Source organism: Ischnura elegans, chromosome 1 (assembly GCF_921293095.1).
Source record: "Ischnura elegans chromosome 1, ioIscEleg1.1, whole genome shotgun sequence".
In the NCBI taxonomy this organism is placed as follows: Eukaryota; Metazoa; Arthropoda; class Insecta; order Odonata; family Coenagrionidae; genus Ischnura; species Ischnura elegans.
In genome coordinates this window covers 11947358-11961451 of record NC_060246.1, presented here as the reverse complement: position 1 = coordinate 11961451, position 14094 = coordinate 11947358, and the positions used below count along the sequence as shown (strand labels likewise).

General features: G+C 41.5%; 1 protein-coding gene across 1 annotated transcript; it reads right to left on the bottom strand.

Annotated features, from left to right (window-relative positions):
• Positions 1-4525: 4525 nt before the first annotated feature.
• On the bottom strand, positions 4526-12724 carry LOC124155650. Its single transcript, XM_046529658.1, has 3 exons — positions 12638-12724; positions 6852-7581; positions 4526-4906 (listed from the first exon to the last, which is right to left on the bottom strand). Exons 2-3 carry the CDS (start codon positions 7314-7316, stop codon positions 4739-4741), a joined length of 633 nt encoding a protein of 210 aa, XP_046385614.1. The 5' UTR covers positions 7317-7581; positions 12638-12724; the 3' UTR covers positions 4526-4738.
• Between the last annotated feature and the right edge of the window lie 1370 nt (positions 12725-14094).

Here is a 14094-nt window from a genome sequence, read left to right as displayed (position 1 = left end):
TTAAAGGGTTCTATTCCAAGAGCCGCTGATCAAAAATCCGGTGTCTCTGTTAAGGTGTGTCTGTGCTTCCGGTGTGTCCTAATGCTGGGCTTCAACGGTCACTTCGAATTTTCTATCAGTAGCCGTGAGAAAGGGTAGCGAGTCGGTACGCGAAACGTCGGCGCTCTGTTATAATCTTACCCGCGCGGTATCCCGAGAAGATTTTTCAAAAGTTGTCCATTCAGGTGTTTAAATGATAGCATTGTTTGTTTAATTAACAGATTAATTTAAAATAGTAGTAGATGGTAAGTGATTTTTGCTAAAAACACCATAGTCTCATGCTCATTGGCAGTAAATATTAAAATAAGGCACAACCACAGTAGCACACTTGCCAAAAGCATTAGGGATCTGGCCTGCCCTTTATTTCCTTGATGAAAATTGTGGATGAGGACTAACTGCTGTGTTGCACACATCGATATCACTAGTCATGGGCAGTAGCGGATCTAGGATAGGGACAGGGGGGGTCTAAGTATGGGGTAAACTCCCAGAAGTATTGCGGGTCCAAACAAAGATTACCATACTATCTAGTATAAATTGGATTTCCAAGAGTGGGGGGGGGGCCTTAGTCCCCTCATGACCAGATGGGTCAATCATGACCAGTGATGTAGTAGGGAAAAAAATTTAGGCGGTACTCACCATAAATTGCCAACAGCTGAACATGTATTACACATCTGGCCACAATTGAAATGTCAAACTCTTATATTACTTCCAAGTTGTGCCACTACATTACTCTGAACAAGTAAACGATTTTTCTTTCTGAAATCTATTGGACAATTTACAGTAGGGCTATATTATATTTTTACAGATTTAAAGAGGTAGTTTAACCGGTACGCTTATAATGAGTTTGCATTTTAGAGGGTACGCAGTACTGGCCCAACTTCACCACTGGTTGTGACTGACCAACATGAATGATCGAGATCTTAAATATAATCGTTATTATGTATGGATTGAGTGTTACAGTGGAACATGATCTCAACATTTTTTGTATGCATTTGAATTGAATAATTTAGAGACTCTGTCAGACTCATAGAAATATATTGTTTTTAGTCTCTCCTAAAAACGTTTCTCTTCAATAAACATTTATTTTCGTATTGTAACCTATGTATGTCCCTTATGCTCATTTGACTTGAAAGTGGAAATACTGCTTATATCTAATCTAGCCAACTGAAAAGTAAACCTTAAATAACAAATGGCAGACAAAAAGTGTAAGACCTTCCATAGTGACCGCAACAGGCCTTTTTCGGGAGGGTCTGGAGGGCAGGCCGATGGAGCAAAAGCGCGTAACCGATATATGAAGCAGATCATGCCGGGGAATGATGCAATCTTATTGGCCATTTGTTTCCAAACACAGTTGTTGCTCACACGCAACCGATGTCAGTTGTCGTCATTAGCAACTTAAGTTGATGGTCAATCACCTACGGAAGAAGTAGTGTAGACCATTTGCAATTGTAGTCAGTGCTGGTCTTTTGTAATTAAGAAAATGTTTGCAGTCGTCCACAATTGAAAATCTTCTCTCACAAATGACATTCTTCCTGCTACCAATTGCCTCTGCTTATTGTGTTGTTTCCAATTATGGCATTAGCTGACTAATTAAACAGTTATATTCAGAAAAATCCTTGGAACCATTTTATTTCTACAACTAACTTCAGTATTGTATTTCTTCCCAGAATATCCATAATTGGCAAATGTTAATTAATTGGTGCAAAAGATGTGAAAACCATAGCAACTGACATTAGTAGTAAGGTGGTGCGAAAAAACTCAAGTTCCAAATTTCGTGTCGTAATAGTGCGGAAAAGTTGCGATACGTTAGTACAAGAAAAACAAAAAAAGAATTATTAAAATCGGACGTCATCTTCCGATCCCGCAAAGCACCTGAAAAAATGACAAAAGTGAGAAAAATTGTTTTTTTTTTTCGTTGTAAAAAATTAAATTAAATTAATATCTTTTAACGCTGTAGCAAAAAATGATTACAAATAGCATAGGTTATTATTTATATACGCATATTTATGGCTTTTAACTGTTATTACCGATCACACAAGATCATTAAAAATGTATAAATTTTGCAATTTCGCCTATTTTTCAGAGTTTTGTAATAATTACTTGAGGATAATTTTTGAGAAGTTTAAATTAGCTCTTTAGATCAAAAAAGACAATAAAACTGACCACTAGAATTGAAAGGCAAAATTGCACTTTAAAAAGGCAGCATGTTAACCCTATTGAAACCGAAAGTGAAGATGTTGAGGTTTTAAATGACGCAACGCAAAGTTCAAAAATCAAGGAGAATTTTGTTGACTAGGAAGATTACGTAATGTATTTTGGATGTACTAGGCATCCAAAAAAAATATAAATCACCATGGCAAATGAGGGTAAAATTCCAAAGTACAGCTTTTCATTGTGATCAATACGGGGTGTCTCACCGTACAGCGGCTGCTATAGCATCAAGTGTACTTGTAGACATTGGTGTTATAACTGAAGAATATACTTCTAAGTTCATTGACCGATGTAGAATTAAAAGGGAAAAGAAAAATATTATAAGCGATTTACAGCAAATCCATCTTGATTTAGGAGAGCTACACGGTTATACTTTGACGGAAGGGTAGACAATACCATAGTAATAGAAATGATTGAATCGAAGGAGTACTGTCGGACAGTTATAGTGGAACACCATTCTCCAATAAAAGAACCAGTTTTTGTGTATTCGAGTTATGTTTCTCCAAGCTCCAGGTCTGCTAAAGATATAGTGGTCTCCATACTATCTTATCTCTCTGATCAAGGAGTATCATTAGAGTTCTTAGAGTTAGTTTGCTGTGATGGCACGAACATTAGATGGAAAGGTTGCACTATTAGAAAGCTCGTAAAACACCAATGACACCCTCTGCAGTGGGCAGTTGGGTTACTTCATTTCATTGAATTACTTTTGTCATATTTTTCAGTATTTAGATGGTGAAACAAGTGGCCAAAAATCATTTAGTGGGCCAATTGGACTAATATGAATGGTTATGGAAAGCTTCCAAACTGCATTTCCAAACAATTGAATGTGAAATTCTACAAGTTGATAGATAAATTTTGAGCAAGGACCAAAGATACCTTATTGACATTAGTCAAGCAATCACAATTGGCGACTTTCCAAATGACTTAGCAAACCGGGATACTGGACCATTTTCACATGCTAGATGGCTCGTGTGAACAGAGCAAAGGAAACCTCTCGAAACATACCTGGATATTCAAAGAAAGTAGTTTTCCCTGTTATTGAACGGAACTCTAACTTTGATCACGAAGAGAATGTATTGATGGCGATGGTTTTTTATTACAGAAGGCACATTAGAGAGCTGGGGCTAAAAAGAGTATTTAAAGCCAAACAGACTTAACCAAAAGGCAAACCTATCGTAAATTACCTTCATTACTCCTACCATGAACTTCAAAATAACTATAACCATATAGAATTGATTGAGTGAAATGTAGTCAAACTATCTACTCCACCTCTTCTTCTGAGAATAATTACTAATGAAGAAATAGCTTCCTTCATTGAATCAGGCGATAAACAAGATTGGGATATTACAACTTCCCATATCACACGCAAGCAATGGAGCCGTGTGTGAAATTGGTAACGGAAGCATCCCTTAAGCTTTGTGGCTATCTATCCAGAGATGGATTTACTAGGGCTAATTCAAATCAAGGTCCATTATGCCAGACCTTACCACTAAATCGCAGTACAAAGTAGTTTTCAAAAGTTAAAATTTAAAAGAAGGACAAAAAATTTAAATATTATAGAAGCAGTAACCCTCATTGGTTGGATGGATGGAGGATGTGGGTAGAACTCAAAGTGCAGCCACCTCTCCGCAGTGAGTTCTGGGTTGTTTAAATATTATTAAATCATATATAAACAAAGGAAGAGCTGCATAATCAAACATGTATTTTAGACTAAAATATTACCTTAAGTTATTATGACACAACTCTAAAAATCGGCTAAATTGCAAAATTTATACATTTTTAATGATCTTGTGCGATCGGTAATAACAGTTAAAAGCCAAAAATATGCGTATATAAATAATATCCTATGCTATTTGTAATCATTTTTTGCTACAGCGTTAAAAGATTTTAATTTGATTTTTTTACAACGAAAAAAAAACAATTTTTGTCATTTTTTCAGATGCTTTGCGGGATCGGAAGATGACGTCCGATTTTAATAATTCTTTTTTTGTTTTTCTTGTACTAACGTATCGCAACTATTCCGCACTATTACGACAAGAAATTTGAAACTTGAGTTTTTTCGCACCACCCTAATTAGTAGTGACCGAAGAACAGACATCCGCAATTGTCCTACCCAAGTGAATGGTGAACAGTGATTGACATCATGGGCATCCCTCTTAGGTGCATCCAACCAGGAAAACTGAATACTTGAAAGACGAATTATATTGCTAAAGGACTTTGCCTGCATGGGAATTTAATAATCAAGGATACATTTGGTAATAAGAACACAAAAAGCTGACTTTTTAATTCGTATTATTGCAAATACGTCAGTCATAAAAACTAGTAGCACCATGACAATTGCATAGGAGTGTTACCTACTTCGCAGTCAAACTGATAATACATACTAACACTTTCATGAGACATGTAACATCATTCTCCAATTGAAATTATGCCAAAAAAATCGAAGCTATGGAGCATTTGGTGAAGCCCAACCGCCAACACAATTAGCTCAACTGCATGAGAGAAACGTCTCTTGGTCGATGGATAAACATCTAGCTCTTGCTCTCCCAAACCCTATCCTTGGCCCTGGCGACTGATGGCCAGAACTAGGAAATGGCTTGCATCTAGTGGCTTCTAGAAGTCCTGGAGCAGAGACACTTCTTGCAACATTCCCAGACTAGAAAAAAAGAGACATTATTATTTTAAGTATTTGTTAAAGTCCAAATAGGAAATAATGCCATTGAAATAAACAGATATATGTAGTTATGTTTCATCATAAGTTAGGACCAGGTAAAAGAGAGTCTGTTATTGGCAGTAGTTAGTCTGATGTTATTTTGAGTGTAAATGAATTTTAAGTTTATGCTACGACAGTACTTTTCACTATCTTGAGAAGTTGATCAACAGGAAAAATACAGTGAAATTAAGGCAGTCTATTAAACGGAATGAAAAGTTGAAAAACCTCTGAATGAGACACACCTCACAATCATACGCTATTAAATACCCCAGCAGGTTGCAGCGGGGAAGTGGAAGTGATGGCACAGTGATGCCTTGAAATTGAGAAGATTGGACAGGGTAGTTGTCTGCACAAGGATTTTTTCCCACAGCAAGCAATTTAATCACCAACATAAATGTAAAGCAATCACCTTGGAGGAGCTCGAATATACCACAAATGGTAGCGCATATATTGCAGGATTTTTGCTGGACCACTCTGAAACTTCCAGAAAACCCTTCATCATCCAAAGCCCCATAAATACATTCAATTCTTCCTTGCATATTGCCTATTGACAGGAAAAAAAGATGTAATAATCTGTGCCAAGCATGTTCACAGAAAAACAACATGCCAGCACCATGCACTGTCACTGAGCGACAAAATCTTGGCACTAGGTGACATTCGTGTCACCTACTTTGTATGGTATTTTATTCTAACGAGCAGGGAAGCCAATCAGGGACCATGATGCTTGGCGTCACCGCCTGATCAAAGCGAGAGGTATTGAATTTCTCTGCAACTTTGCAGGTGACCATGTAACGTGACTTAATGGACAAGTGCTGCTACCTCTCCTGTCACCCTCTTAATGACCTGGATGACTCAAGAGTCAACAAAAATGTTGTCCAATAAGCTGCAGACGCAGCAAGTATTTTCGGGGGGGGGGGGGGGGAGGAAATGGATGTCCTAGGTTCAGTTAAGTCATGTCAGAGGAGCAGATATCGTGATATGCTGTATCTAAAATAAATCTACCATTAAAAATTAAATTAAATACGATATCTATCAGCGTCGCGCGGGTTACAACCTTGTCAACGCTAAAAATTGTCCTGATTTCAGGAGGGGGGGCGGGTTTCTTTGCCTCCCCAATCATATTACTCTGTGCACACGAATATCCGGGAAGGTACGGAGATATTCTAAGCAGCGCAATGGTAACCCTTGATCCATGGGCGCATTGTAGGGGGACAGTGTAATCATGGCAATTACTTGCCCCCTCAGCCAGGCTAGGAATTAAGGCTGGGGGGTGGGGGGGGGTTTAGGTGCATCTAATACCGGGGTGTGTGGGGGTATAGAATATACCCTGCAGGATGAGCAGCAGGTGCGAGATTAATAAATTGAGGAATTTAAAGATACATGGTTCAAAATGCATTAGTTTTACGGCGTACTGAGTGATATTTTATTAAACCTTAGGCTATATTGTATTAGTAATATCAATCCCAGTAGGTAAAATGTATTAAACTTAAAAATTTATTTGAGCTCTGGGGGTGTTTTATCCCCCAAAACATCCCTCTCGCTGCGCCACTGCCCTCAGCAAAAATAATAATGTGTCCGAAAAAAGTACGAGACATTCAAGTACAGTGACTTTAAATAAATGAAATGTCCAAATTATATTAGACATAACGTAAATTTTTAGAGGCAAATTTGAACAAATTTTCCTGGAACGGCTATGGGCCAGGGACAACCCCCCGTTTAAGTGGCTTCCCAGGCGACTTTGATATAACTGCCACGTTTCACTGGGCATTATTCAATAGCCTCTAAACCCCCAGCAGGATAGCTGTTACCCACAAAATAAAACTCTTAACTTCGCCCATGCATGTATCGAAAGATTGGAAAGAAAGATGGCACTGAGGGTTATTCTTACTTGGTCATCGCGCGCGGGTCGCGCCCGTAGTCGGGGTCCGCCGCCGCAGAGGATGAGGCCTCGTCGCAGCAGTGCGCGCGTTGCGTCGTCTCGGCCCCGGATCTCGACGAGCGCATCGCCGGGCGACGCGGACCACGAGACCCATACGAAGGGGACGCCATGCCCACGGAGCGACGCCTTGATGAGCGCGAGGGGCGTGTCTGGAGGGACGCCCGAGAGCCGTACCAAGGTCCCCTCGTGCGACAGCCACGGGTCGAACTCGAGCGGGATGGGCGAGAGGCGACTCGTTATCAGGCTCTCCTCCTCTTCCTCCTGACAATCGCCTTGGTCCTGTGGCCGCAGGGAGACGATGGTCAGTCTCCCCTCGATGATCTTGCGGCAGAGGGGCAGCGCCATGGCCGCCTGCACCATCACGTCGCCAGGGCGGAGGCCGACGGCGAACAGACCGGGGATGAAGAGTGACATTGCACGACGAGGGTGGTTAATTGGAGGCCGATCACGCGCGAGATGGACGCACCTTGGGTCTCGTTCTCCCGCCGCCGAATGCCCGCGCGTCAGCGTCGAGCGGCCTAGCGTCCCCTTTCCTAGCCTCTGATTGGGCAACGCGCTGACGCTCCGTCCCTCTCCCGCCTTGCGCTGAGCCAATCCGCAAAGGGGAAAGGGGTGAGTGAAAGTTTGAGGGGCGGGCGCGTCTGAACCTCAGCTGCCGTTGCTCGGATAACCAGGTGCCCTGATGAACAAACCACCTTTAAGGAGTGGATTTTTTAAGGAATATATTTACCCAAAATAATCTACGTCACTTAATGCCTAAATGAAAATTGTCTAAAGTCTACTGAATAACCACATGTCTACGCTGTGGCGCCGACTCCATGGGGCCTATGGGGAACCGACCCCCCTCAAAAATTCGCTATGGGTGTGAGGAAAAAATGTGTCAGGCTTGCCGATTTTCCCCGGAATGCCCAGATATCGAGATTCGAGATATCAGGATTCTAATGCTGATCTTTAGACTCTTTTAAAATGCTTAAAAAACTTAAAGCTCACTACTATGAAATTTCCCGGGGCAAGATCCACGGTTTCCCCCCCCCCAATATTTTTCGTGAGTCGGCTTCCTTGTGTCTACGATTACCGCATTTCCACCGAAACTCTTTATAAAACGAAACTGGAGTTTTGGTAGTTGACTCGGCCCTAATTTCCTTTTCAAATTTAAATTATTTTCATTCACGACTTATTTATTACTGGCCTCCGTCAGATTCAAACAAAATAATATAATAGTTACTTCAATTATGTCGCTTCAGATGACACACATTTGTCGACGGCTGTCTCTTATTCGCCCATATCAGTAGATGCATGAATAAGTTTATTCGATTATTGTATCTAACTCTTTGTTGCCTTATAGGTTTCCTCTCCTCCTCATAAAACGATGGTAACTTTGTGTATCTATTATGTATTAATTGTAGATATATTTTCAACCCTCTCTTTTGATATTGAATTAAATCTTACCCATATTTTCCGTATCTAATCTGTTTCTTTACTAATGGTAGTTACAAGCACATTTAGTGGATAATTCCTGAACCCTGTACACTATACAGGTTTTTTTTTACTATACAGTGTATATTCAGCATTTTCCGTAATGTAGTTCCTGTTCCTTGCTTGTAGTGGCACCGACTCCATGGGGCCTGAGGGAGCCCGAGCCCCCTCAAAAATTCGTTAAGGGGGTGAGGAAAAAATGTGTCAGGCTAGTCGATTTTACCCGGGGTGTCCTGTTATCGACAGTCGAGCTTTCGGGGTTCTGATGTTGATCCTATGACTCATATAAAATGCTTTACAAAAGGCAAGACCCCCGTTATGGGCCCCTCCAATATTTTTTATAACTCGGCACCCCTGCTTGCTTGAAAAATATTTTTCTTAGTCCGGAAAGATTCGAACGGTCTCTTCTTTCATTGGTAATTAAACATTACATCATGTAATCAAGTATGTTTGCCGCCAATGAATGAAGGACCTCCTTAATCTTTCGTAGAAGGTGAACTTTCCAGAGGTGTCCGTCTAGTCAGGCGTTGAAATCTCTTCATTGCGGCGATCAGCAAAAGGTTCCAAGTTAAGTCGGATGAATCACTGTTATGATAGAAGATATTTTCTCTTTTTTTCAATGTGACTTTTTTCATGTCCACCCGTTTTAACTACCCCGAATAATTAAACTCGTTTGTATTATCAACCATTTGTTTGTTTGGGTGGAGGTGGGGGATAGACGTCTTAGCCAATTGGGTATTCAAATGATCAGGCGGTGGTTAACCAGCTGGCGAAAGACATTCCGCCTGAGAGGCACCGCAAGCCATGAGGCATGGAGAATAATCACAATAAAACTTGTGTGGCGGATGTGAGGCGGTAATGAAAGCTTTGTGCGTAAGGAAAATGAGGCTTAAATCTGAATGGAAATTCTCAATTTTGTGAGGGTGAAATGGTTTAAGCTCTGTAGAGGAAAACGCACTAATTATATAGGATTACGGATATCAGTATAAGAAAAGCGGTGTTTAAGAAGACATTTGTGATCCGGGAAGGTTTGATGATGAGAGGAGATTCGTGTAAGAGTGTAAGGAAAAGGGTAGCGAAGAGTCCAGAAGAACAAATTAACGATGACTTAAAAATAATCTACTCCTCAATACTCTTCGAGTTACGCGTTGACTGTTGGGTCGACAGTACTATTCGTTTACTTGTAGACGGGTCTGTGGAGTGCAGAAAGGCCGCTGATGTTGTGACAACCATGTGGCCATGGCTAAACTCATTGAGCAAATTAATAAAAGGCGCGCAAAGGAGGAAACGCGAGATAAAATAAGAACAATCCGTACTGATGATTTTTAAAAAAGAAGGCCTACACTCAGATCTCTTAAAACATTGGACTGAGTGTGTTTAGAAGCGTAAAAACAATCAAGTACTTTGGAGTTGGAATTATAATTGAGTATTCCCTGAGTATACTGACGATCTTACTTGGAGGAGAGAAAATATTGAGATGAATGTATGTCAATCGAAGATTAGGTTTTGTGAAAATAATTCTAGGGAAGTGCAATGACAAGAGAAACGGTATACTTTTCCCTCGTGATACCTCATTTGTTGCAGGCTTCCAGTGTACAGGATCCTTGTGAAATATAAGAGCTGGAAAACGTGCAGCTTATATCAGCATGATACCTTAAAGGTCGATACGATATGTTAATAAGTGTTGCCAACTCGATGCAGCAATCAGGATGGGGACCATTGTCTGAATGTTTGAGTGTACTCACCACGTATACAATTACATAAAACCCTGCAAGACACCTCTACGATGTTTCTACATCTACATCTACTCATCGCTCGTTCATCGGACACAGATCATTCACACAGGACGACACGCGATCAGACCAGAAACTATGGAGAATCCCAAAGACACGAACATGATACCATGCAAATAAAAATATAGACAGTATTAGAACTTGCTCCTTTTTTTTCCTCTGCAACTCCTCATACATGATAAATTAACTACTTTTCTACATATATTTGGAGAAAAGCAGGGTCTTGCATAAAAAATCTTGTCCCCACGAGGTATAGTCACTTTCCCCCCGATTTTTTATTTAACGAATACTATATTTTTTTTTAAAAGGTCATTGAAAAAGTTGACGACTTGGAAAAGTTGGATATTTCAGAAATTTCAGAAATTGTGACAAATAAGAGTATGATCTGTGCATCTTAAAATATCTCTTTCCTGCGGTATTATATCCTCATCTCTTGATCCCTTCAAAGATACTACGAATGTAAGCGAATGAACCACAATAGTGGCGCCACGAGGGAGAGTAGTCCGTTCCTCTGACTTGACGTGTTTGAGGAAACCGAAAAGCAACGCCTTACAAGTCCAGCAACTCACTACGAAATAAAAAAACCACCGCAAAACGAAATGCTTTTGGTTTCGCTAGAGAATCTTACACCACGAAATACGCGTTCTGGAAATCTGAAGAGTAGGCATTCAGCGAGAGGCCTTGTTGATATTGGACGGAATCGGCCGGCGGCGTAACTAGGAATATGCCTTTTGGGGGCGGGGGGAGGGAGAATGGGATGGCCTGGGTGGCGACCCCTCCCCCCAGGCAAAATGTGGTAGATTTAAAAAAAAAGAGGTACCAGGAGATACGTTTAATACCATTTCGGCACTAAACATTTAACTTCAAGCAGATTCAGTTACTATATGACAAAACTAGTCGATAGTTTTAAATATTTTTTATTTCTCTGAGGCTTTGGGGGTGGAGGGGGGGGGGGGGGAAATCTATCCATAGTTATGCCACTGGAATCGGCCAATCGTGTTATTATATTTATATACAATTCACACTTAGAATAGAAACTTACAAAATTAGCTACTGCTCTTCGCCCAAAATATTTTAGTCTCTGGATAAGACCACATTTTACTTCACGCGATTTTTCTTGATTTCAAGAAAGGATTTGATGCCACAAGTCATGCAATCTATTTATGAGTTCTATCGCTGCCGTTATAATATCTACTTGATCGTGGAAAAAATGACATTCTGAATCTGTCTGTTCTACAATCTACCTCTCTTATTTTATTTATATGATCTGATCTTCAGTAGTATGTTGGCGTCCGTAAGACATTGGTAACTTCGTCGGAAAAGACACTGCTTTTGAATTTATCTGAAAGGTATAGTCTATTTCCCATTCTACGGTCCGACAGAGATTCCCATCCGAGTTTATCTAAGAGGTCAGTTACACTAACAAGACTATCGTAACGACCTTTCACATATCTGGCAGCTCTTCTTTGCACGCGTTCTAACTCTGTTATTAAGCCTTTTTAACGGTAAATGGAGAATGCAAATCAACGCATCTAAGACCAAAGCAATAATGTTTAGAAAGCAGGCCACAATAGAGGATAATAGACGAGAGAGAATCAGAATAAAACAGCAAGGCTTGTGCTGGGAGGAACACGTTAAATATCTGGGCGTAGAATTTGACAGAAAATTAAACATGAGCCGCTAACTAGACAACACAATAGCAAAATACATAGGCGCGAGGGTGTCTCTAAACCCCATGTTAAAAAGAAACGCCACGGCGGTAGCAACAAAAATAATATTATACAAATCATTCATTCAATCAGCATTACTGTACGCAGCACCGGCGTGGTGGGGTTCACTAACAAATGAGAAAGTCGATAAGAAATCGACCGAATGGAGAGACTGCACCTGCGTTCTATATTTAAAATAAGTCAATGTTTGGGTAACGAAGCGGTGTACACTGTAAGTCAAGTGACTGCAGCCAAAGAGGTGGTGCGAAAAATAGCGAAGAAGTATTTTGATGCTCTGGAGGAAAAAGAGAAAGAAGCAATTCAAGAAATAATATCATATAAAGACACCTATGGAGATAAGTTTCGAAGACCAGAGCATATTTTAAATATATAAACAATAAATAAAAAATTACGAGCGCAAGGGCATTATACTGAGACGTCGAGGATAAAGAGAAGTCGGAAGACTTCAGTATCAATAGAAATACAGACCACACGCTTAATTTATCTTTGGGGACTACCTCAGTGATTTTCAAACCTTCGTCTCTGCAATGTAATAACGGTAATAACCTCAATTCTTTGAATGGCGTCAGTAAACAAGTTATGAACAGCACCGTACATGTTATCTTGCCTCTCGCAGCGGGCGGCTTGTGCCTCGTTTAATGGCAAGGGACAAGGGGGATTACCGTCGAGCACCCTCTACCAACAAACAAGCATGGACATGACTCATTCACTCGAGCGAGGTCAGTACATGACGAACCTTGACGTCGTTCACATGCAGCAGTCACGAATTCCCACACGGCAAGCCTGCAAGGTGATGGCGGGTTGGGACATGGGCGGCTACGACGTGGTGTCCACGGCGCTCCTGCACCCTCTGTGGCGCAGGATACCGCACCGCAAGTACTTCGGATGGAGCGAACTGCACGCCCGGCGGCTCGCCATCTTGGAGCGGCTGGTGGCGGAGGGTCGCCTCGCGTCGCCCTATTACGCCGATCCCGAAGACTGGGCCGCGGCGTCCCGGCGCCCGCGCCCCTCCGACTGCGGGCCGCTCAGCCCCCCGATCGTGTCCACCGTGGATAAGGCCTTCGAGCTGGTGAGGATGCAGCCGCGCCGCCCCCCCACCCCCAACTGCATGCCCTGGTGGTATCCCAAGCGACCCTCCGACGCCCTCGACGAGGTGGAGGGACGCCGCCTCATCCTGCGCAAGTTCCTCGACCAGCTGCCCGCGCTCCGAGAACCCCCCTCGCCGCACGCAGCTCCCCCAACCGGCGTCGTTTGCTGAACACGGGTGCCGCTGTGTGAAGAGTCTGTGTACAGCGAGTGTTTAGTGGTGTCAGGGAGACGCGAACGGGTGTGCATTGTTGCGGTCTACCGCAGCAAAGCTCTCTCGCATGAAGTAGACGTTCTGCGGTCGTTTCGAGTATTTTGTGTAAATTGGACCCATACCATATTTTGTTTTACGCCGACGTCTTACAAGCACCGATCTTTAAACGCGGACCTGGCGTCACCGGTTTCCCCTGCCTGTGATGGGCCTGGTCCGTATCTCCCCCCATGTACTACCCGATTATTTATACATTTTTTTAAGTCTTGCATGTAAATAGAGTGTAAATAAATGATTTCTTATCTCATTTTCGTTTTTTGTTGTTATTTTTTAATGGTTAGTTGGCCATTGGTTAGGAAAATCCCCTATTTTGTTCTGTGGAAGTCGCTTGCTGGAAAGTCGATCGATATATTTGGGGTTAGGTTATCAATTCAATATCCTTAAGTATATTGACCTCCACAAGCGTGTATACATTATGAATATATTTTCTCAAACGACGTGAATCTTATCCTTCGTTTACCATCGTACTATAGTAGACGCGATCATGAGAATAAGATAAAAGAAATAGACTGCAAAACAGAGAGATTCGCTAGGATCACTCATTGCATGTTTTTCATAGTTCTAACCTTGCATGTATTTGCTCTAGGAATTACTAACCATTAGCAATTTTTTTTAATGAATAAGCATGTATATTTTTCTAATGTGCGTAATATTTAGAGATGTGAAAGAGAAGAAATACGTAGGTGTGAAAAGATTAGCTGATAGGAGAACTGAGTGGAGAGCTGCGTCAAACCAATCCTAGGATTGTTGACCAGTGATGATGATGCGTAATATTTCTATGACCGTGTGGTGTGCATGTGGCGGTCCTCTTGCAAGCTGCAGGTTGGTGATTTTTC

Coding starts and splice junctions, on each gene's coding strand:
- LOC124155650 (XM_046529658.1), bottom strand. CDS start 7,316: ATGTCACTCTTCATCCCCGGTCTGTTCGCCGTCGGCCTCCGCCCTGGC. Junction 4,907..6,851: donor GACCCGCGCGCGATGACCAA/GTAAGAATAACC, acceptor CTTTTTTTCTAG/TCTGGGAATGTTGCAAGAAG.